General features: G+C 40.2%; 1 protein-coding gene across 2 annotated transcripts in view; it reads left to right on the top strand.

Moving 5' to 3' along the window:
- The window catches only part of LOC107096996 (semaphorin-4B-like), an 87,438-nt gene that overhangs the window by 41,615 nt on the left and 21,575 nt on the right, over nucleotides 1-24,248 (top strand). For both annotated transcript variants that reach the window (XM_015393942.1, XM_015393941.1), the window contains 5 exons: nucleotides 753-1,188; nucleotides 19,829-19,983; nucleotides 20,223-20,285; nucleotides 20,972-21,070; nucleotides 24,022-24,133. In XM_015393942.1, coding sequence (XP_015249428.1) covers nucleotides 1,068-1,188; nucleotides 19,829-19,983; nucleotides 20,223-20,285; nucleotides 20,972-21,070; nucleotides 24,022-24,133 — 550 coding nt within the window. In that variant the 5' untranslated portion in view covers nucleotides 753-1,067. The remainder of the gene's footprint in view (nucleotides 1-752; nucleotides 1,189-19,828; nucleotides 19,984-20,222; nucleotides 20,286-20,971; nucleotides 21,071-24,021; nucleotides 24,134-24,248) is intronic.

Here is a 24,248-nt window from a genome sequence, read left to right as displayed (position 1 = left end):
GTTTCTTAAGCCGTTAGTTCATAACTGAATGAAACAGAACCGTACTGCATCGCCTTGTCCTGCAAGAAATCTTTCATAAACCGCAGAGGTTTATGCAAGAGTGACATGACAGAGTGGCACATCGGTGGATGCAACTCATAAAAGTTGTCTTTGGACTAATTTGTTTTGTTTTTTATGTTTGGGTAACTGGGATTGACTCACAGTTGGAATAGATTTCATTTCAACAAACACAGGCAATTATTTCTTTTTACTGAAATATCTTTTAGTTCACTACCTACTTATTCTTTTGCATGCATGCGTGGAGAGTAAGAATTTACAAATTTGTTGATTTTTGGGTCTTTTTTGCCAAATTTCTGAGTTATATGAAAATCAGACAAAAATAAGAGGCATATAAACTTCTGTTAAAGAAATTGCAGCATATTTTACTTCTTCCTGTTTAAAACTGCATTAGATAAGAAATTTTCTTTATAAGACAATACTTAAATTCGTATCGTTTAAAAAAGCTGATTGCTGCATTTAAACTTAAGATGATGACTAAAAACCATGAATGTGAAAATGTGCCCACTGAGTACTTCCAGCTGCTGACAGCTGCATTATAAATAAGGAAATCCTTTGGTTGAACTTTTTTTTTGTTTGTTTGTTTGAAGACAGAAGAATCAAAACAAAGAATCTAATCGTTTTTTGAAGTCCTGTGTTAAATAAAAAACAGAAATCAATAAAAAAAAACGTCTTCTCTCTCTCCGTCTCCACAGATCCAGCATGAGTTTTACTAACAGGCCACTTGTCTGAGTTCTTCTCTGACCCATCAGAAGAGGCTAAAAGTACAAGAAAACAAGCAGCCGTTGATCCAGAAAGGATTCCTTTTCTAACCCTGTGTGTTCGGACCTCTGGGAGTTGAAGAATCCAGCGAACGACTCGTTTAACACCCCGGACCCCCCCACTCACCTCTCAGCCTGCAGGAAGATGGGAGTGAAAACATAAAGCTGTTTGGAGTCAAGAGGAGCTCTTAATGAATTCCAGGGAATCCTAAAACAAACAGCATTTTTCAGTGACAGAATTCAGCAGCCATGTACTCATTAGCTCTGACCATCCGCCGTGTTTTGGCTGCTGCTTTGCTATTGGCTGGCAGCCTGCAGTCAGCCATTGAACCTGAGGAGGACGTCACGCCACGCATCAGTTTTCCATACAGTGAGTAATTGCATGCTTGAAGTTTTATTTCTGTGTTTTAATCTTCAATCGTCATCTTCCTGCTCAGCCTTTCTGAGAACAGAGAAGTCCGGTAAAGAACAGCCAAGGTGTTGAGCTTGGAGACGATATCTGAACGGCTGTGCTTTGGGCAATATTCCTTTGCTTCTTTTTCCCATTTTAATTTGATTAATTTTACAACAACACAGGAAATTGAGAAGGATGCAAAGTGCAAGTCAGGGGTTCAAAAACACCCATAATTGGAAGAGATGTCATTAAGTTGGGCTTTTAGAGACACATTCAGAGCTCTATTTAGCTGATAATCAACCATCTACTTCCATGACTCTTACATTCAATTTAGTTACAGTCTGACTGGACATTTTAACACTTTTTTTTTAATTAAAAGCGGTTGGACGTGCATTATTGACACTCATTTTAAAATTAGTACCTGAATTTCCAGGCCCATTTTTCGAAGAAGCAATCTTGAGCTTTTTTCCTGTGCGTTTTAATTATACTCCAATTCGAGCACCAAAGTTGAGATTAGTCTTCAATAGAGGCGCAGATGGAAGAAATAATAAGGGATGTTCCAGAACATCCCAGGAGGCACCATGAAAGTGTAATAAAATGGAGATTGCTGGAACACCAGTGTCACTGTCCAGGGAGAAGTGGGTTTAACGAGGCTTTAACTATAAAGGTCATTATGCTTGATGGTCATACAATCTGCATGAAAAAATGAGATGCCCGTCACATCTGCAGCATTTATATTTTGTGAAGCTTTCCCTCCAATTCTAACTAACTCTGAGGGGGGGGGCATGTTCAGCACAAGCTGCACTGCACCATGAAGTAGAAAACACAACTGTGTACAACTTTTTCAAAGCCTCTTAATGCCTTCAAAGAGAGAACATAGATTCTACAATCTGTTGATAGCGGTGATATTTATGAGCTGAATCACAGAATCTCAAGAGGTTTACATTTGCGAATGCTTGCCAGAAGGATCTGCAGCTTGTTCTCCATGTTTTTCCTCATTACAAATTTTCCCAATTGCGTATATTCTATCCCTACGGACGCCGCCCAGAGAGACGTGGTAGCACCAAATGATGTGATTTGGCCATCCAGACCTCATCGATGGATCAAGCTTAAACAAAGCTTATGATGGAAGCCCCAGAAGCAGCACTTTCAATTAAAGCTCACTGTTTTCCACATGATCAAACAAATGCCTTCTGGGTAAAATTCTCAAAAAAGTATTAAAAAAAAACAATCCACTGGACGTGGTTTCCAAGTTTGTAGACGTTTCTCTTCCCATCCAGGAAGATTTTTCAATTCAAAATGTCAGAAATGGCGTTGAGTTCGAGGCTTTATACAGTGGACCTAAACTAAGCCTTGTTTTGGCTTAGAAAACATGCAAATTGAAGCGGATAAACGGGTCCACTTTTTCGGAATGGGGGCAGTTTCAGGTCCTGTTAGCCTATAATACCTGCTACCTGTCTATGTCTCTAAAAGAGGGCCGTTAGGGGGAATTGTTTGCCCAGCATTTCTGTTTTTTATTTCAATTAGTATGTGGTAGATTAGAAGTTTTTTTTTTCTGTAGTGGTTTTGCTTGTTCCAAAAATTTAGAAATGGAAATACCTAAAACCCCACAGTTTTTCTCTAAAACATTGCTTGTTTAAACACATATGTTGTTTAACAGCCAGAATGCAAGCTGAAACTAAAAACAAAACAGTGACCTGTCTGGCAATGTGGCAGAAATAGATCATTGTCTCTAAAGTGCTGGTTCTACTCCCACAGCAGTGTGTCGCAGTCAGCTTGTCGCAGGTATGACGCAGATATTTTTTATCTATGCCCATTTTGGAAGCGTGGTCAGTGCTATGTTATTCCACGCCACAACGCAAGAGGGACAGTCATGAAATAGCTAGGATTGTGTGTGTTGGTTTGACAAGCTTGTTCGCCGTCTACAACCCCTCACCCAACGCCAGACGACACACAGTTCACCTGTAAGTGTTCCCGAAAGACTGGCCGTGGCGCTACGTGTGTTGGCTTCGGGTGCAAACAATCACAGAGCTACAAACTAGAATCCTGCAAGGTGACTGGCATCGTGGACGGCACTACAGCCATTATTCTGGCCAAACAGGGACCAAACAGGAAATATGCATAGTGTAGAGCGGATGTAGAATTGACCAATCAGAGGCCTCTTTTCTCTCCTCCCTGCGATGCTATATGTGGCACTGTCTGCTGTCACCTACAGTTTTCAGGAGGTGTTTCAGAGTGTCTGCGGAAGGGGGGGGGCATATCTGCATTAAGAAACATGCAGACGACCTAGTTTTTCAACATAAACCAGGCTTAAGGCTACGTTCACCCAGCATCCTGAAATCTGATTTTTTTTTTGCCCATATGCAACCTATATCTGATCTTTTCATGGCGGTCTAAAATACACAGATCAGATTTTTTTCCAATGTGACCCAGGCCACTTGGCTTGTGGTCCTGAATTTGATGCATATCAATTTTTTTTTTCAAATGCGACCCGCGTCTGAACGGCCAGGTCACGTCATCCGACCTATACGTCATTATTACTCAATAAAGGTCACTATTCTGAGTCTTACTACACAGAAGCAGGAAGAAAAACAACAACCATGTCGGACGATGATGTGGAGGGCAGTATTTATTTTCAACAGTCTTAAAAAGAGCGTGTTGTTAATTCACTGGCTGAGGTTGGGTAAGATCTCTAGATGCGCTCCAGCACTACCATCCATGTTTATTTCCGTAAACAAAGAGCATGATCACTACTTGTGACGTCACTGCGTCCTCCACTGCGCATGCTTCAGATTTAAGTTGTGTGAATGCAGTTTACACAGGAGATCACATACAAGCCGCATCTATTTGGTATTGTGAACGGCCACGTAAAAAAAGTCTGATATCACAAAAAAAAATCAAAATTGGTCATTAAGGCCTGCAGTGTGAACACAGCCTATCATGAAATGAGAGGATCATAGCGGTTTCCTCTGGCTCACTCAATGTCTGAGTGGAAGGTCTAAAGGGCAGGGGAAAGTGAATTTACAACAAGTTTGGAGGTTCAACAAATGTCCAGGACCTCAGAAAATGACAGCATTCAGATAGGATGGTAAACACAACAAACAGCTCCAACAGGAGTGTTGAGGGATACAACAAGGGCCTGGAGGCTATACATGCCAACTCCCAAACCCAACATGGAACAATCACCACAAGTTGTTAATACTTGCAGTCGCAAGCTTTATTCCCGCAGGCTTTTCTTTATACATGCTACTATGAGTGAAATCTGTTGCCTGTGTTGTTTCATTTTGATCCTTGCACATTTCTGCAACTTCAAACAGTGCATTGCTTAAATATTCCCCAAATGTTTTGTATGGTGCATTTTAACAAAACAAACTATATTGCATTGTGTGTGTGTGCTTGTGCTCTTCTAGTTTGTGTGTTTTAGTAATCAGTTTTGGGCGGGCATGATTCAGTCAATTAGCTTTAAGGCCTTGTTCCAAAAACATTCAGGTTCTTCCTCTGTTTTGCATCCAATCCTCCTTTTTTAGTAATGTGCAGAAATATGCTGCCCAAGTAGAACCTAATGTCCCCTTCTTCCATAGGCTGATTTAAATGGAAAACCTTTTAGTCGCTGACTGCATCATGGAATGTAATCACTACTTATGAACTATAAGAAGGGTGGATTAAGCTTTATAATCTAACAGCAGGCTGCTGTACTTTCAGCATTTGTTCAGCTGACAGCCTTTTGCTAATTGATTGATTCTCTGTGGGAGCTGATGACAAATGGGAACTAGTGTGGACCTTGGTGGAAATGAGCAGCTTTTTTTCTTCCAGGAAACACTTCTGTCTGTGAAACGGGCAGCTCTTCATTACAAACAAGTTGCTCTTTAAAATCAGTCCCTCTCTTCTCATGATGGGAGACATTCCAGTCCAACAGCAGCTACAATATAGACCTGGGATCTGCAACCCGCTGCTCCAGAGCTGCAAGTGGCTCTTTATTATAGAGGCTTAAAACCTTAAAGAACCAATTCATAGTTTCAAATATAGTATAATATTAACAAGTATAATCTTAAATGCTTTAGTGGGTTTTTAAAACAACATTTGCGTTGAGTTTTCTTAATAGAATGGCTTTAAAGAACCATAAGTATGGTAGAAATTAGCTACTGTTTTTTAATATAAAGTAATATCCTAAAGAAACAAACCCACCTCGTAGTTCCTCTTTATGAAACGTTTATGTTTTGCCCTTATTTTATTTCAAACTAGTTGTCACTGCTCATTCTGACTAATGTGAAAAAACCATCCATCTTTAATCATTTGAATTAGACTTTATTTGTATAATTTGTGTTACATTATGCTTTTCTTTCCAATTTATTATGGATTTTTTGTTCACTATTTGTGTCTGAATAAATTAGGTTTTCGCAAGAACAATAATATCACTGTTAATGTGAATGTCTCAAAAACTCACAGGTATGACATCACGGGTATGAAACAAAAAAAGGTTTACTGTTTAATAAAACAGATTTACTATGACAGAAAAAGTAGTTTTATTTAAATCTCATGTAATATTTGTGTCTCTTAATGACTTTTATTTTGGTGTGCTTTTGGTAAAATGGCCATTTGGGTCTGAAAGGTTGCAAAAAAGGTTGAAAGAGTATCTAGCTGCAGATCGTCCGTCTTTACTTCTCAGCAAGCTGCAAGAGTTGTCAACTAACACCCATATTTGGCATCATTCAGTTGAGATAAAACTCATCTTATTCTTTAGAGGGAAGCAACTAAATTGATTAAACTGACTTATTATTGAATCAGTATTTTTCCACCCACTGTTTTTTTTACTTGACAGTAGAGACTCTGACACAAAAAATAAGTGTAAGAAACAACATTTTCATTAAATCAGTACAAAATGTCATTGGCACCAGTTGCACATTCCTTATAAACAAAGTGTTAAACTGCTGTGCTGAAAGTTTCTTCAGAACGGCCTGCACTGCTGGATGTGCTATGGAACAGCACCTCCATTTTTGGTTTGTGCTGGCTGTAAGATCAAGGGGTCGCTGGATGTTTTTCTAGGAGAGTATCCTTGCCCTTTTCCTGGAAAAGTGTCCTTTTTTTTTAATTCCTCTTCACTTGCTCCTTCCTTCTCTCCTAATGAGAAGGCTAATCTCACACGTGTAGCAAGTAAAAGGGTTTTGTGGCAGAAGGAGAGCTTGTCTGTTTTTCATTATGCTTTACAGGCTCAAGGGCAACACAGAGTATGGAAAAGCTTTTAGCAGTTAGCTGGGCAGCTATATAGCACGTGTCACTGTTATTTGGGGAGTTGGGCTGTGACAGGGGAACAAATGCAAAATCATCAGACAATCCGCTGTAAATTCTCCAAAACGGGCCTTGCCCCAGAATAGACATGAAATTTAGCATAAACTCTATAGTCACCATTTATTTTATCTGTCTGTAAAAGCTGATTTTACAACTCTGGTGTGATGTTTAAATTTCTCTCCTTTGAAGCCTCTCATCCCCCCTTAAGTGCTGATGTTTAAATTTTAAACAATTTGAAAATTAAACATATGATTTTAGGCACCTATAATTCAACGTTTCTACGCACACAAAGAAGAATTGAAATTACTAGTACGAAGCACTGATCTCTATTCAGTCACTGTGGGTAGTACACGGTGCTGTGAAGTCACCAGCCACCATATTGGTACTCCCCAGTCAGACTGGTTGGAACGTAAACAACACGTGCGCTACAGCATCGAACAACGATGATGCTCTCATTTTCAGGGGGCTTTTAAAATAAAGATAAATTCATCACTTTGACACACAGTTGCTGTTTCATAGCATTAGTAGATTACTGTGATTTATGGTAAAGAATAGGCACATCACATTGCATAGTCAGTATAAATTCCATTAAGTCTACAAATCATGTAATATAACATACAAATCCAACAGCAGCAAAATTAGTGTGTTAATGGAGCACAATAATGCTGTAGTCAGATACAGTATTATTGTTTTAAAGTTATTGTATAAAAGTTTTTTGTATTTGATGTAAAGATGTTTGTCTAAAAGAAAGAATATTGGTCAGATATGCTGTAAAGGTGTTTACTTTAACTCCCTGTAGAGGAAATGAATGATTGGTAATAATGATAAATGGATGCCATGTGTAGACGTTGTCCTTTCTAGTTCCAGCGTGGTTAATGTTTAGCGAATATTGTGCGCCCTCTCTCATGCATGCTAATCCAGTGACCTTGGCAGTGTGTGGATCACAGCTCAGCAACCGACAGAGGAGGAGCTGAAACGAAAAAGAAGGTGGGAGGATAGAGTTGGCTGGGATCAGATAAAATACTCATGGGGTTTTAGACATGCTCCGATGCCCACCTTAGACCTGGCAAGGACACGCCCACTGATCCTGAAAGAAAAGCAGCCTGTAGCTTCCAGCAGAGGTGGCACTCACAAGTGCCTGCACACAAAACCACAAAGGAGTGTAATTACAGCGCATCAGATCTGTTTGTTTCAGACATTTTAATGACTTTGTTGCCCGCACGCTCCGGGGAATGTATAGAAGCGCTCCGTCTGCACAGATTTCCTTCAGCAACTTTTTTGATTTGAAGAAAATGGCAGGCAGTAAGAGCCTCCGTGTTGCTGTTAATTGAGAGGGACGGAGAGGAATGTGGGGTTAGAGTGTCAATGGGTTATTTTTGTATCGCTGTGATGAAGCGTTCCAAGAAAAATAAGCCTTCTTTTACAACCATTTAAAGAAAGATTGAGTCTTTTTTTTTTCATTTTGTTGGTTTGATATGGTTTGTGTGGTGTTTGTTATAATTCATTCTGTTTGCTTGAGTTATCTCAAACAAATGTGGTCTATCAGACATAGGGATGTCAAGCAAGCATTCTTTGTTTCAGCATTATGACCAAATGCAATATGCATCATTTATCACAGTGTGCTGCATCTTCTTGGCATGGAAAAGACCATTTTGTCTCACCGGTCCTTATAAGCGGTTTATACCAGGTTTTGCTTATGGATCATGTATGAGGGCTTAAAATCAACTCTGCTGTGTAGGAAAATCCCAGGAACTGCTGATCCCATAAACCCTTCAGCTGCTTCTGTTGTGTGCATTAAGTATGTAAAGGGATCAGACTGTATATGGTAACAAGTTTTGGCATATTCACTTAATGCTCTGTTATACTATCAGCATTTTTACAGACATGCTGCTTATTGCTCACCAATTGCTGTTTTACCTGAGTAGGAGGATGGATGCTACAGTAGCAGCCATTCAAAATGAAAATTCCCAGTTAAATGCCAGCCGAATGGCAGCCAACGGTGTGACCCCCTCCTCCTTTGTGTGCATATTTTTTTACTGACTTTTTTACTCGTTTGACTCAATTACAGCATCTGACCAGGAGATGGTGCTTGTCTATCCGTCCGTTTTCCGCCACACTTATCCCAAGCGGGGTCGCTCTCCAGGTGTCTACACGCGACAGGTTGCCAGTCTATCGCAGGGCAACACAGAGACAAACAGGACAAGCAACCATTCACACACACACTCACACCGAAGGAGAATTTAGAGGAGACAATTTTGGACTGTGGGAGGAAGCCAGAGTACCTGAAGAGAACCCCTGCATCCTCAGAAAGACCCCGAATCGAACCCAGAACCTTGTGGCTGCAAGGCAGCCATGCTGCCCACTGCGCCACTGAGCAGCAAGGGGCTTGTCTTTAGATCCTAACGTCCACAAATCATGACAGAATATTTTAGTACAAAGATTGATGTTTAAAAAAGGAATCTTTGGGGATCAGCCAAGGACCCATTAAGGAAAGTGGGGAAATTTTGAATGGCTACTACTGTACTTCGTCATTTCTCTTTGGTTCAATTACATTTTTCATATTTTTTTTTATGTTTATTAGAGGCCATAGACATAAAAATGTAAAAAAAACATTTAATCTCTAACAAATTGTCACAAGTTTTCATTTTTTTTAATGGAATCTCTACAATAAATGAACTTTATTGAACTTCATTGATCTCACATTGGAGAAACTTACCTCTGCAATGAAGCTTTTAATCATGTTCTGAATAATGGGGATGAATTTGTTGGTTTCTGTTAAACGGGCCAATGTTTGAATAATCTGGATCACAGTTTATACAACTGACACCATAATGAAACGAGTACTGCGCAACGTTTGAAGAAACTTTGTGATTAAGTACAAATATGATTATGCTTGAGAGAAAACTTTACATTGGAATCAAGGCACATCTGGAAGTTCAACAACGTGCTTCTAGTGTATCACTCATTAAAAGCCAGAGCTTTTTGTTTTTATCCTGTTCCAGGACGTTAACGCGCTCCACATGCTTCATTCTGACAAACATCCTTGCAGAAAAACACTGAGTGTTCCTTCTGGGCTTGCCTGCGAACACTGAAGATGTAGCTAAAGATCCCATCAAAGTAAGCCTTTTTCTTTATAATGGCAGCAACCGGCCTCCTTTGGGGATGTCTTTTAACAGAGTCACTGCTGAGTAAACCATAATCCACAAATGCATTGACTAATCCAGTGATCCTGCTCTCGCCGGGCTCCTCATAGCATCGTGACCACAGGAATTGAATGCACGAGGGGCAGGAATTAGAGCTACGTTTAAGACCCGGTGAACCGTCAGCAAATATAAATCCATATGTTCGGACACTTCTGCTTTGTACTCACTACTGTGGGTGAGTGCAGAGCAGGAAAGATGGAGCAACTCCAGCCTGCTCTTCTCATCAAGAGCCTCTCCAGAAACTTCATACACATGAATACATATTTGAGAGGAGCGTTTGGATGATGTGGCACCACTTGAAAGACCTTTTAACATGCCAGTCCAAAAGTGAGGGCTCTTCATAAACTGAAAGCAGGAAAAACTGACAATTGGGCTTCGACTCGTGCAGGGAAGGGAATCTCTCTGCAGAGTAACCATCTGTAATGATGTTCAAGCCAGCTGGATTTTGGTAGCACCCAGACATATGGCTTTATTTCTCTGCTCAGATACACTTGGCTGGGCTGTAGAAATAGTATAATGTCATTCATTAAGCAGATTTCTCGAGTGTCCTCAGTCACGCTAATGCTATTTTTTTTTTTCTCTATAAAATCACCACAAAGAGTTTTTCGCTCATCTTAGAAATATTTGTATTTGGCCTAAAACTATATCAAAGTTCCTTTTCTAATCTAGGTACACAAAACTCTGAGGTGATAACTGAGGAGTTACCACTGCTACTGTTCACCCCTGGTTTCTATGAATGTGTTTGTGGTTAAAAAGAGAGTAGGGACAAATTGAGGCAGATGTAAAGTATTCAATAAAGACTTTTCCGGCCAGCCAGGCTGACCTACATAGGTGAGGGGGGGGGGGGGGGTCCCAGCTGCCTAGGGCCCCAAGTTCCTATGAGCCCCATAAAACTGTTTACATGTATGGTTAATATAACTATTCCTTATTTGTGCACTTTCGCAAAAATGCCATCAGATTAAGTGTGTCTCAGCCCCCCCCCCCTTCAGTGTCCACCCCACCCCCCCCCCCCCCCCTTTAGCTGCACGTGTTCAGAAAGGTCCAAACAGACAGCAGCAAACCATTTGAAAACAAACGGTGTGAAGAGCAGTGTTATTAACTTAGCACTTTTTTTTGCAATATTTTGGGGGCTTTTCAGACCCCTCTAGCACTTTTATGTCAAAAAAGTACCTGGTGCCAAATCTAGCTACTTATTTCTGCTACTGGAGACTATGGTGACAACATCTAAAAGCAGCAAGTAGATTGGTAACCCTGCCTCCTGCTCTTCTCTATCTTGTCTGCTGTCATGATTCATGCAGCTATTATTGCATCCAAATGATAGATGGAGAACAGATAAGCAGATCATTGCATGTCTACAGTGGAAAGAAGGACTGGGTTATTTACTTTTGCCATCGCCTTTTTAGAAACACAGAAAGGAGCAATCAGCTAAGTGAGCTTAGTGCTTGGAAAAAATCTTTCATTCCTTTTAAGACAGCATGAAAAGTCAGCTGAGTACAAAACAGAGAAAAACAACAAGAGAGGTGCAAAATCTAGAATAAATAATGTATATCTATTCTATTAACATTTCTGTATCTGTATAATGGGTCTGTTTTATGTGTCGTCTTCTCATGCTTGTTTTTGCCTAGGGCCCCAAATTTCCTAAATCCGCCCCTGGTTAGGGTAGCGGGTCCACTAAGGTTCGGGCTTGATCTAAATAACTCAAATGATAGCTCCTACCTACTGTTTCTAGCCTTTATCTCTTTACCTTTCATTTGGTCAATGATCGGAACACTATCAAGGGTAGGAAAGGAGTTCTGGAATACAGTACTACTACTGGGAGTGCAGATAAGTTTTTACTTTACATTATTTGGTGATCAGTTCTAACCTGTCACCGTGGACTCTTGTTTGATCTGGCCTGGTTCCACCTCTGAAACTGGGCTCTACCTGCTCCTTTCCAGGACTGATATGCCATGTTTACAGCGTAAGTCAATCTGGCTGGCCAGGATAATCAGTTTGTGTAGTTTCTAGCCCTGAAAGGGACAGTGATGGTGTGGCAAGTTTACCAAAACACAAAAATGACTCAAGCCTAAATTTCTGTCTTGTAGTTTGTCCATGTTGTTGTGGACATGAAGTCAGTAACCAGCTCCATATGCTAATAAACACAGATGGCCTTTGGTTTTTGGGTTATAGCCAAGAAATAACCTTGTGGCTCTATTGGATTCAAATCATGCCAGTGGTTGGTCCTTTAACACATCAAGAGCTGTCTTGTCTGCACAGTAAATTGAATGCAGAAAAGTGCCCAAGACCACCCCAGTGGGTGTTCTCTATCAGTCCTTTTAGGCGTTCCTACTTGTATTCATCTAGGATTTGATGTTTCATTGTGGATTCGGATCAGATTCGGATCAGACACTGATCTGAGAGGTGGGGAAAAGTACGGTACCATTTTCCATCTACTCAAGTGTCCTTGTAGTTCAGAGATGTTCCACCTCTTACAGTTCTGAAAAGCCAATTTATTTATGATTCTTGGCCAAACAATACATTCCCAAATGGCCCTTTTCACTCAGAGTGACACAGTGTGTTATTACAGCAGTTTGACCCTGCTGCTTCACTGTAGGCCTTCATTAAGCTGAACCAAGCCACAGTGAAATGGTGTAAATTATTTTTGCATTAATATCTACCAACTCTAACGAAGAGATTTGCCAAACGTAAAAAGCCGAGGAGTTTCCCGCACACGACGAGCACAGACCTGTTTGTTATGCACTGCGAGGGAGAAAATGATACCAGCTATCTGTCACCTGTGTCTTTGGGGCTGCCATATTTGTTTAGACGGCTCACTCAGACAACACAGTGTCTCACCAGTGTTGCTGCTAGGATTTTGTAAGCTTTCAGGTGCAGTGGATCGTATGTCGGGTGGGTATATACAGTCTTGGACTGCATGAGTGAGACTTGAAAGCCTATAATTACAGAATGCCACATCGCATACGGTATGTTTCTTCACTGTGTTTTGATGCACTGACTTCATGGCCACTTTATTTCAGACTTTAGGCTTTTTAGCTGCAGCAACGTTTCCACAGAATAATCTTTTATGTTTTCGGCAAGATGGGTTTTTCATCCTGTTGCCCTTTTGCACCATTCAGACACTTCTGACACATAATCCTGTCAGAAATTGCTGGAAGCGGCGCGCTCTTGGGCTTTGCCTATTATCTTCAAGGTCCAGATATCCTCATATTATGACTGGCACTTGGTCACACACCAGAGCGAGCACCATCCCCTTTTTCATATTGCATCTACAAATTGAAACGTATTTTATTGCCTTTTATGACAGATACAAAGTTGTGCATAATTTGGATGTAGGGAGGCCAGCAATGCATATTTTTTATTATTTATTTAACAGCACAATGGCTAAAATGTGGATTAAGGTGTTCTCAGGTGTATAATCTATAATTTCACTTTAACTTCAATCACATATCCCATCTTTGCTCACCTCAGGAATAACATATTTGCTGGTGAGCCATATTTTCTTGGGAGTGACTGAAAAAGCTTGTTTTTCTTTAATATTTAACCCAATACAAATTCAATTACACATTTCCAGAAAATGGTAACTTACTCCTTTTTGCTTGAAGAACAGAATTAAGTCATGTAACCAGTGTGTGTCCTTGGCCAGAATGCTGCCTCTGTTTCAACTTGCCTGGATTCATAGCATGAGTGGGATCAGGGTCTGTCTACGTCTCCTGTACTCCCCAGTGAAACAATAACAACCACTTGATGGCCTTGAAGTTGGCTTCTTTCTTCCTTTCTGTGACTATCAGGACTGTTGTTAAATCATGTCAAGCCGGGCTGAAATAGCCTTGGATTCGAGACAACAAAATCTTTCTCCGTTTCCTTTTTTTATCTTATTTTTCCCGTCTTTCCTTTGGTAGAAGTTGTATTCCTTTGGTTTCTTTGCTCGGCTAACGGTGAGCCACTTTGGCCTTGTTACCCCGTTGCCTTGTGACTCTGCTCATGCTGCCATAGTAAATCTGGGGCATGTTTACACTTAGCTTTTAGAAGAGTCTTGGCAGGCGTAAAACCTGCCATGCAGCCAATTCGTCACCCCGCCTTTTATAAGCTGTTAAACTTTGGGAAAAAAGAGGGAAAAAGTTGATCCTGCTCCATTTTCTTTCTCTCTCCCTGCACTGCAGGTTGTCGTTTGCCGAGATGCCGACTTTTTCTCAGCAACACAATCATTTGCAGACTAGCAAGCTCTTAAGTGATGTCAGTAACCTTTGATTAAGGCGTTGATTGAGCACACTCTAGTGTGACATCAACGAATTAATACAGCAGAGTGATGACAACATACAACCTCTGAATTGAGAGGGTATAGCTTTCCAACTGTTTGGTGTAAAGATATCATTTATAAATCAAAATTAGCGATGACATTGTAGCCTGAGGCTCTTCACAAGCTGCCTTACCATAGATTTAATAGGAAAGACTTTAATATTTTGCATAATTTTGAATGTCACACATCATTTCCTTGATCTAGAAGTTGCTGACATCATGTTCTGGTTATCTGCTCATCCTTTTCAATTTCATGGTGGAAATGTGTTAGGCAGCAAATAAACGTGTCATCCTCAAATTTGACGTGTTAAAGGAAGATGCAAATTTGTAAGAAAAAAAAAGTTTTTGAGCAAGTTTGGCAAGGGTCACATTGGGTCAGAACTTCTGAAAAAGAGTTGCTCTTGTGTGGTGATTCTGGCCTAGTCTGCAGGAACCGGTTTAATGTGGTGGTACAGTAGTTTTTGACCTGGATATATTGTTGATGTTTGTTTTTTTTTTCCTTTTTTGATGATACAAATAATAGCAAAGTAATAGCTATTTATTTATTATTGCATAAATTAAGAGATTCACAGTAACAATATTCCTATAAACATAAAATCTGACCATCATTGTGCACGTCATTGACCAAAAGGCTTCACAAAGGTAGGCAGCAGCTTGACAAAGCCATGATGGCAATTATTCTACATCCAAGTAGTATGCAGTTCTTCATACAGTATATACACACACATCAATTTTAAACAGATGGTATCGTACTGGTATCGGTATGGGCAATTACAACACAGCCAGGTATTGGGGGGGGGCAAAAAATGGCATCGGTGCAACACAAGTCGCCGCTGTCGGGTAGCGACAGCCTACAGCAACAGCGGGCCACTGTGACAGGAAATCCCATATTGCTTTGCGAGGAGAGCTCTCTGTGCAAAGCATTCTGGGATATATCTGCCTCTTATGAGGCCTTTCTTTTCTTCTCATACTGTACACTTCGTAGAAACTTCTCTTATGACCTCCTTCAGCCATTTCGGAACTGCTGTGAGAAAGATGAGCTTCAAAGATTGTCTGAAACCGTTGCTCACCACAGATGTATGCCTGAAAGTGAGCATGCACAGAAGAAGATAGCAGAATGATTGACAGTTAGGAGGACCCGGAAATACCTTAAAGTTTGTCTCAAAACTTGAAATGTTTAACTTTATATTTATTTTACTTTTACCTCCTACCTACAGCTTTGGATAAGAGCATTTTTTTCACGGAAATAATTTTTCCTGATGTTTCTCACAGCAGTCCAATGCTTCCATCCACAAAGTAAAACGCATTAAGGAACCATTTTATGAGCACAACCAGGACTACCAGTTACCGACCGGGCCTTGAAACTCTTCTTGAACTAACGTAACATCTGTTCGATTTTTGTGAACAAACTGGCCTTTTCCATAGTGGTCTCAGTGTGTTTAACTGAATGCAAAAATTGTTTTTGTTGTTGAAAACATTTGGTCAGATTATGCATCGTCTCTGATTTTTTTATTGGCCTCAGTTTGCCTCTTAGGACTTGTGGAACTTACCCATTTTGCAGGTTAACACAGACAATAAAGCAGCCGTGTTGGTGCAATGATCACTGGCAGAGGTTCAGAGCCTGACCTGCTGACAGTGTGCTGATTAAACCACCGGGTGATGAATGGAAGCCAAGCCCAACAGTGAAACGGTTTATATCCATGGATGCTCAACGTTCTCCTGCAAACAAGTCAAAACACTGAAGTTCTCCACTGAATCACAGCATGGAAAAAAAAAAAAAAGCTCCATAGAGACAATATCTCAAATGGGATGCATATTGGTTGCTGTCTGGCCATTGGGGTTTTCTGTCCCTTGAATCCTCTTCTTCTCTTTTCATGTCTGCAGACTGTTTTTCATAGGTCAAGATCTCAATGCAATCATCCAGGTTACCACAGCTCCCCCAGACCCTCCCACCCACCCCCTGATAAATACTCTTTGTCTTCCCTCTGAGTAAAAGTTTCATGACTTTGCTCTCCACTGCTCGTTATTCCATTGTCTGTCTGAGAGACTGTCACTGTGATTTATGTCAGAGAGTTTTAATATGCTGAGGAGAGGCTGCTTTTTGGTTCCAGTGAATGTCCCAAACCCATTGGAGCCTTGACAATAAGGCCATGATACGTATGTCCCTCTGTAGGGAGGAGAGATGGCAGTCCTTTGTCTGCCGATTGCAGGATCTGCCAAGCCAGAGGATGACTATCTTTATAAGCATTTAAGGATATATTTCAATAGGCCTATATTCCCTTTAAACTGTGTTTTCGTTCTTTGTGCAGAAGGACTAGTGTCCTGAAGGACCTGTGAGTGACAAAGGGAAGTTATTTCCCCCATCCCTTCATTTTTTTCTTTTTATTTGCAAGCCCCAGTCCTGATTGACTCCAGATGTTTAAAGCTGTGTTTTAAAAGAGAATGAGGGTTTGTCGATGTGGAAAGGGCCCAGCGTTTGAATCTGAACGAGATGCGGCTCGTGCAGCTGGCTTTCACTCCCACAAGGGGAAGATGATCACCTGCCAAACTGCCTTGAGTGCAAGATGAACCATTTGTGAGTGTGTTGAGAAGTTTATATCGCGGGCTGTAAACATTTATTGCGGTTTTCTGCCTGTATTTGCATTATGGTCCAACGCACCACCTGGAGTGTTGAAGATAAACGTGTTGCTTGGTCCTGTCTGTCGTTTTCCTTCGTCAGGGTGAAAAAGTGAACAGGCTTCCTAGTTGCTCACTGTAATTTGGGGCGGGGAGGTTGTAAATGGTTTAATTGTGGCAAATATTAGTTTTTACAGCTCCCGCTTCGAGCTTGTAATCTTATATGGATAAACACATGGAGTTTGTGGCCACCTCTTTTTATTTTAATCTTTTTTCTATTTTGGCAGAGTAAGGACGGGGAGTATGTTTAAATGTTTGGAATGAGAGGAAGAGAACAAACATTTACAAAGATGACCCTAAATTGCAAACTGTTTAGAAGTATGCAAACAATAGTTGGGGAGATATAACATCTCGCTCATTTTATGCCTGAATGATTCAAATCATCCAGTGCAGCTGGAACAAAATATTTGATCACTCCTGTGACAATTTGTTGGGCTATCAATTAAGGCTGTTTGAAAATGTAATTAAACATCAGATGAAATAACCTTTTGGTAAATTGCTCATCTTTGCCACTTCTGCAGAGTTGAGCCGATTCCTAATAAAACTATTTTTTTTTTACCAAGGTCCTATAGAGAAATTTAACTTTTTTTAATATAACATTCCCCACTTGTGGAAGTGGCAAGAACTTAATCCTTTATATGGCATTCAGTGAAATGCTTTGAAAACCAATATTTCCTTACTTATTACCTTTGTAACATAAAAAATATGGCTATTTTGATGGCAGCAATTAATGTCAATGTAATAAAAAGAAACGCCAACTTGCCCGAATATATTAAGAAAAATAACAAAAGTGCCTCTATAAGAAATTCATTAAAAACACTCAGAGTGAAACAGATTTTTTTTTTTTTTCTTGGTACAACATAACCTTAGAGGCACTAACGCTGATACTGTCATGGTTGGGTTTAGGTTTTGAGGACCCAAATGCAGAGGTGAGGAGGCAGAGTTGAATTTTGTAGATTTAATGAATTAACCGAGGCAAAATCCAAAAACCAAAGTAAAACATAAGTTTTCTGCTTTTTGGTTCCTTATATCATATAAGGAACCAAAAAGCAGAAAACTTCAGGGGAAAACTCACATGGGGAGCGAGGAAAAGATGAGGAACCAGCACTGAGGAACTGCACAGGTAGAGGATACGTAGGAGACAGAACAAAGACTGGACTAACGAGCTGACAAGGAACAGGTGTGGATGGAAGCACCTAGAAGGGAGCCAAGGGGAAATGAAACAAACACAAGGGGGCAACAGAGACTAACTCAAAAACAAAACACTGCTAGAAAACAACTACAAATACAAAGAAACTAAAAATAAACTTAAACAGAGGGCAGAACCCTGAGAGATAATGGCAATTACAAATTTTATAGTTTATTAACCTAAATATAATTATTAATTAGACTCTTTAAATTTTGAACTTTAAATTTAAACTTTTAAATAACCTTTTAACCTTTTTTTTTTCTTGACTTTTTAACTTTTTTCCCCCCAACTTAATTAACAGTCTGTGACATATCAATCAAGACCTCATCTAATTGGTCAAATGCCAAAATAAGATGTACAGCAATGCTGAATGGCTGGATGTAGATCTAGTGCTTCTAGACCTCACTGAGGGACGGCTGGGACTCCATTTGTAAGGGGTATGCAAGTCATCAAAAACGGTAAATTGCCCTACAAAGGGTTAATGTGGGTTTGGCCAGAGGGTGGGAAAAAAGAAAATTCTTGCTGTTAAAAATGAACTAAACCTTTAGAGGTAATGATTATCTGTATAAATTGGGCTTTAATTGTTCTCTCTTTATGGTAATGTGCATATTTTGTAATTTTTGTGTAAACTTGTTTAATTCTGCGTTATTTTATCTAAGATGTTCCACATGCAATCCAAGTGTTACTCTCTATAGGTTGAAATGTGAGAATTTTCTGTCATTTAAAATGGTACAGATTTTTCCACCAGTCTCACGCTGATTACGCTGCAGCTGTAGTCTGGGCGCTGCAAGGACCTTGAATCAATAAAATCAGTGGATAAACCCACATTAGCCACCGTACGATGCGGCTACCGAGGCCAAGCAGCTCTACGGAGTGATTACGCAAGGAGGAAATTTGGCAGAAATCCACAGCTTTTCAGGGATACCGTTTATTTTTAAATCCTTTAATTTGATTATCATTTGATAAATTGATATATAATATAATACAGATAGAGATTTTAAATGATTAAGGATAGATACATTTCTGATTACATATCACATCGTAGCCTCGGGCCTTCTCACCAGGCATTAGACCTGTATGACCATTAGCCTTTCCATCCCTAATCGGTAATATTAAATTTAGATCTTTAATCTGTATCCGAGCCAAAAGTTCTTTGCATCTTTGTTTTTTTTAAACAGAAAAAAAGCTTTCAGATCATTATATACTTGTGACATTTTTGTGTAAACCTTGTAAAACTAATATTTATTCAAGTTTATGTGACTCTTATACAGAACCATGCATAAATATAAATAATCAGTTTACCAAGATTGACATGAATTATGAGTAGTTTTGCCAAAATGGCCTATTTGTGTCTCTCTTCATGATGTTTTTTTTCATAAAGTAAACTCTTAGTGCCTTTCTATTTACTACAGTCAGCCCTTACTTTGCTCAAAGTTTGTGTCAAATAGCACCGTATACTTGCACTGCTGTCTTCTAACTGAACTTCAGAATATAGAAGCCTTAATTGGGAACAGAAGGAAACGGGTTCTCGCATGGATGTAAAACGTGACGTAAAGTGGTGGCTCTGTTGTGCCTCATGGACCCCTGAATAAAATAAACAATTTTTCAGATGGCCTTCTAGACGAATAAAAGAGACTTCATTAAAATGGCGGAACCAGCTCTACGTGTCATCTCCTTCAGATTTGAGGAGGTCGTTTGATGGTCATTTGTGGATGGAACAGATGGACCTTTTTATGCAATAATGAGCTTGTAAGATTAAAAGTCATGCAAGGAGGGAAAAAGTAGGGAATCTTTGGTCCTTTATCTCCTTTAGGAATAAAAAACAAGCGTCTGAGTTCTGGTTGTACTCTAATCATCAGGACATGTTCTGTTCCCTTCTGCTCCTTTTTGTTCAGTCCCTTTCTCTGATAATCATCTGCTGTCTATCTCTGTTTATGTGTGTGCGTTTGATTTCCTCTGTGTCCAGATGCAAGGGAGAGATCGGCCAAGAGATTTTCAGTGGGTGGCGTCTTCAATTACACCTCTCTGCTGCTCAGCCAGGAGGATGACATGCTGTACGTTGGAGCCAGGGAAGCGTTGTTTGCCCTCAGCCTCTCGGACAAGACCAAGCTGCAGAAGAACGTAAGCATGATGGCGGGCCAAGCACGTCACCAGTCAAAACTAGAAATGCACCCTGGCTAGGACACCTCTGTGGTGTTCTTTAAGATCCTATTGGCCAATAAGGTTCTAGTATCTCTATTTTATTCCCTGATCTATGCACCTTTGGTCAGAACCTTCCATTCAGGTTCATCAAACAGTTAAATTGGTTCATTAATCTTTGTTTTTTCTTAATTCAACCTTTTTTTGGTTCTCCTCCTTAGCTAACATGGGGCACTCCTGCTGGAAAAAGAGAAGAGTGCAGCTTTAAAGGAAAAAACCTGGAGGTAAGCACAGAAGAAAAGCATTCCCTGTAAAAAATCTTTCCTTGTTTCCTTCCCAGAATGTGCGTTGGGTCTTCCCTTGCGATCTCCCATTTGTTTCACATGCGAGGCAATTACATAAGTGACGAGCTGACAAACCTTTCCAGTAGATCCAAACGTGTTCATCAAGTCTGCAGACTCCCTGTGGGAACGGCTCCTTCCGTTTCTTCTTCTTCAGTCTGTCTGTTAGCTTGTTGTCATGCCAGCTGTTGTGTCCCTGAGTGTGAAGCCTCAGTAATCCGACTGCTGCAGTGCACAGATCTATCTGTGTTACACAAAGCTCTGCAGGCAACTGCTCTGTAAGGCTGGCAGGTTTTCCCCAAAGTATTGGGGAAGTGTCTCTGTCAACATCAAAGCTGCTCGGTTTGAGGAGGTTGGAGGTTTAAGAGTTTTCCAGGTGTAGGTACTTTTAGGTGGAGAAAGGAAAACCTGGAATGATTGAATTGCAAGATGTTTTTTTTCCACTCTTTCTGTCACTAAAAGTTCCATTTGTCTCTCTCTGTATGTCATCTTATCTATGAATCCACCCATGCATCTATCCTCTGTTGAATAACTGTACAAGTATCATAAAATGCATTAGAAATTAGACTGAAAGGGACTTGGAAATGTGCTTCTGGACACTTCTGAACCTGACGTTTGTTCTCTTTCAGACCGATTGCTTCAATTACATCAAAATTCTCCTGCGGCTCAACAGCACTCATCTCTATGTGTGCGGTACCTACGCCTTCAGCCCCGTCTGTGCCTACATAGTGAGTCAAATGTCTCGTTCTGCATTCTGTTCAAATGCAAGAATAAAGAAGATGTATAAATAAAAAAATAAAAATACCTTTTACTTTAGCATGCTTTAAGTTGTTTTTTTTTTTTTTTATCAAACTCAGTCGCTTTTTGTCCTCTGTGACTTTGTTGGATCCAAGCATTAATAAATCACGCTGAGGCTTTTTAGCCAGACAAGGCAACAGGGGGAGAGCACAGAAGCTCCTAGAAAGGAAACAAGCAGTAGATCTGTCAAGTACAACAAGAGTAAAGGTAACTATCAGAAGACCTGACATTGATTTTACCATTAGAGCCTCAGCTGAGTTTGGAGCCTGCTCTCTGTATTTAAACAAGGGGGAATTAAGCTCTCAGCTTTGACGTCAAAGTGGAAGGAAAACACGGCGTGTCTCGGGTTTGAGATGACTTGGCAGGTCGCTAGGACCTGAACCGGGCTTCCGAGCATGGATGAGGTCTCTGCTGGGCTTACAGCAGCACTCACGTTGCCAAAAGAGGGCATTTTTGTTTGTGAGAGACAACATATTCATTCCTAAGAATCTAGTCTCAGAGAGGCCCAATATTACCGCTGATAAATGGTTTGTTTTTTTAAAAGCTATTGTGCAAACAGACACAGGAGGGTTTAGGAGCAGTGTAACAGGACACTGAGGCCCAGAAGAGACACTAAACAATCAAGATGACTGACATGAACTAAAACAAGCTCAGAGTGAAGCATTTAGTAATGAAGACGCATGAGGACTGTCCAAGCAGGGGCGCCACTTGTACCGTCCTGTCCTTGTTCTGTCTGCTTGATCCCCGGAACAAGATATTATCATTACACATCTTTAAAATCTCAGTTCTGTTCTAGTTTACATGCATTACTGAGAGACATCTTTTTACAGTAACCCTCCATATCTTTTGGTAGAATTTTGGCCTCAATATGGCGAATGGCCTGTACTCATATAGCTATTTTTCCAAGTGAGGCAACTCCAAAGTGATGAGCTACATCGTAGCCCCAGCTGCCCTGGGGATGACTATTAGAACCGGGACTGACATACAGGCGCCACCAGACCCTCTGATCACCATCGGTAGGCAGTACAGATGCAAGAAAGTGTCTTACCGAAGGACAAAATACTTGAGACCGACAGAGTTGAGGTTGGAACCGGCAACCCTCTGGTTGCAGTACAAATTCAGATTTTTTGACGTATCCTCGTGATCCAGATTATCTTTTTTCTATGAAGATAAGGAAGCAGATTTCCGGAGTCTGCTGCTGTGCAGACTAATTAATCTTTTTTTTTATTCTTGGCAGGGCTTATTTTATCCTCTAGTCTTTGTGACGTTTATCCTCTAGTGTTTGTGAGGTTAGAGCTTCTGACAGGTGTCTCCATAATGTAAGACCATAGTTGACTTTAACCTAACCTTGGTAAAAGACTCAACATTTTTAAATGGAACATTTTCCTGTTTTCTGGTAAAAATCCTGCTCTCTTCCTGTAATTTAGGTTGAGTGAACCAAGAATGTATCTCAAATAGATTCTATTCATTTTATTTATGTAGTGCCAATTCACAACACGTCATCTTAAAGCACTTTACAGAGACAATACAGTACAATCAGATTGGTCAAATGTTTCTGTCAAGGAAAATCAGTTGATTGCATCCAGTCATTGACTTGCAAGACATCTTCCTCCTGGGTAACATTGCAACAACGTGTTTTGCTTGCAATTTGTTGTCGAGTCCTCAGCAATACCTCACACCAAACAAGCTTGTAGCAACAGTGGAGAGGAAAAACTCCCTTTTAACAGGAAGAAACCTCCAGTAGAACCAGGTTCAGTGTGAGCGACCATCTGCTGAGGCTAACTGGGGTTCAAGGAGACAGAAAAAGAAGCAGAGATACAAAAGGCAACTGTCAACCAGCTCCACAGGCGGCCCCGTTCAGGAAGCACACAGCCAGCATAGCCCCTACCTGCTGCTGAAAATCTCATTGATGTACTAAAGGATTATTGCTACACTTCACGTACCCTTCAAGAAAAACATATTAGGCTTCTTGGAGATTGCAAAATACCAAAAAAAAGCCAACCATCCATCCTATGAAGTTAACTATATTTTAATTATACCTATAGTTAGGAACCTGACTCCTAGTGTCACTCTTTAAAGAACAGGGTAGCTAGAAGAACCGCAATTTTAAATTCAGTAGGTGCAAATTTAGCAGCAGGAGCTAAAATGATCAGTTTTAAATGAGAGCATTTAAATGTTTTGTTTTTGTGTAAAAGCTGTAAAACGTTTTTTTTTTTTTATTATTATTGAAAGTTGTTGTACTCTGAGGATCAGCCTGCACCACTCCTCTAATACTTCCTCACTGACAGCATTTGACTCCCTTTTATTGCATAAGTCTCACGTTTAGCATTAACAGCTGGTCTGTGTAGCTTTAAGCAGATTAGTTACTACTTGTGAGCGTTTATTGCAACCAGATTTTTGTAAGAGGAATGAGGGGAAATGCATCTAGGGTGGCTTTTCAGATGATGAAGAATTAACATCTGATTGGCTTTTGAAGATGAATCATTGAGATGGATCCTTGATGGGATTTGATATAAACTAACAAAATGATCGCATTTAGGTACGCCCAAATACCAGTTTGATTTAGGTAAAGATCCAGCCATTTTCAAACTTGGTTTTCCCTCTAAAAATTCTCTTTACATGAAAATAAACCAGATATATGCTAAAAATTAATTACAGAAACAAAGATGATATACTTCATAGAAAAATTAAACTTTGCATCAAAACTTTGCATTTAAGATGTTTTGACTTTCACTTTGACAAAAAAATGTTTTTTTTTTGTTGTTTTTTCAATAGATGAAATGAGCTGGAGGCCTCTGAGCTACCTTCAGTTATCTGATTTCATCATAACAGAAACATTAAATGATCTCTCCCTCACCTGGTTTTTCTATTTATCCCCCAGAACACATCCACATTTACACTGGTGAGAGACAAAGCGGGCGAGATCGTGTCGGAAGACGGGCGCAGCCGCTGCCCTTTTAATCCGGAGTACAAATCCACCGCCATCATCGTGGGTACGTACGCGGTAATAATTGTCAGGATAGTTCAACTTAAATACTTAAGTTCAACTGCTGCCTTAAAAACATGAGTTCACTCAACTTTAAGAAAGGCTACCATTCAACTCAGGAA

The sequence above is a fragment of the Cyprinodon variegatus genome, unplaced genomic scaffold (assembly GCF_000732505.1).
Source record: "Cyprinodon variegatus isolate N-32 unplaced genomic scaffold, C_variegatus-1.0 Scaffold664, whole genome shotgun sequence".
NCBI classification, from domain to species: domain Eukaryota; kingdom Metazoa; phylum Chordata; class Actinopteri; order Cyprinodontiformes; family Cyprinodontidae; genus Cyprinodon; species Cyprinodon variegatus.
The sequence above is the reverse complement of the archived record's forward strand: the minus strand, read 5'-3'. Positions and strand labels throughout refer to the sequence as shown.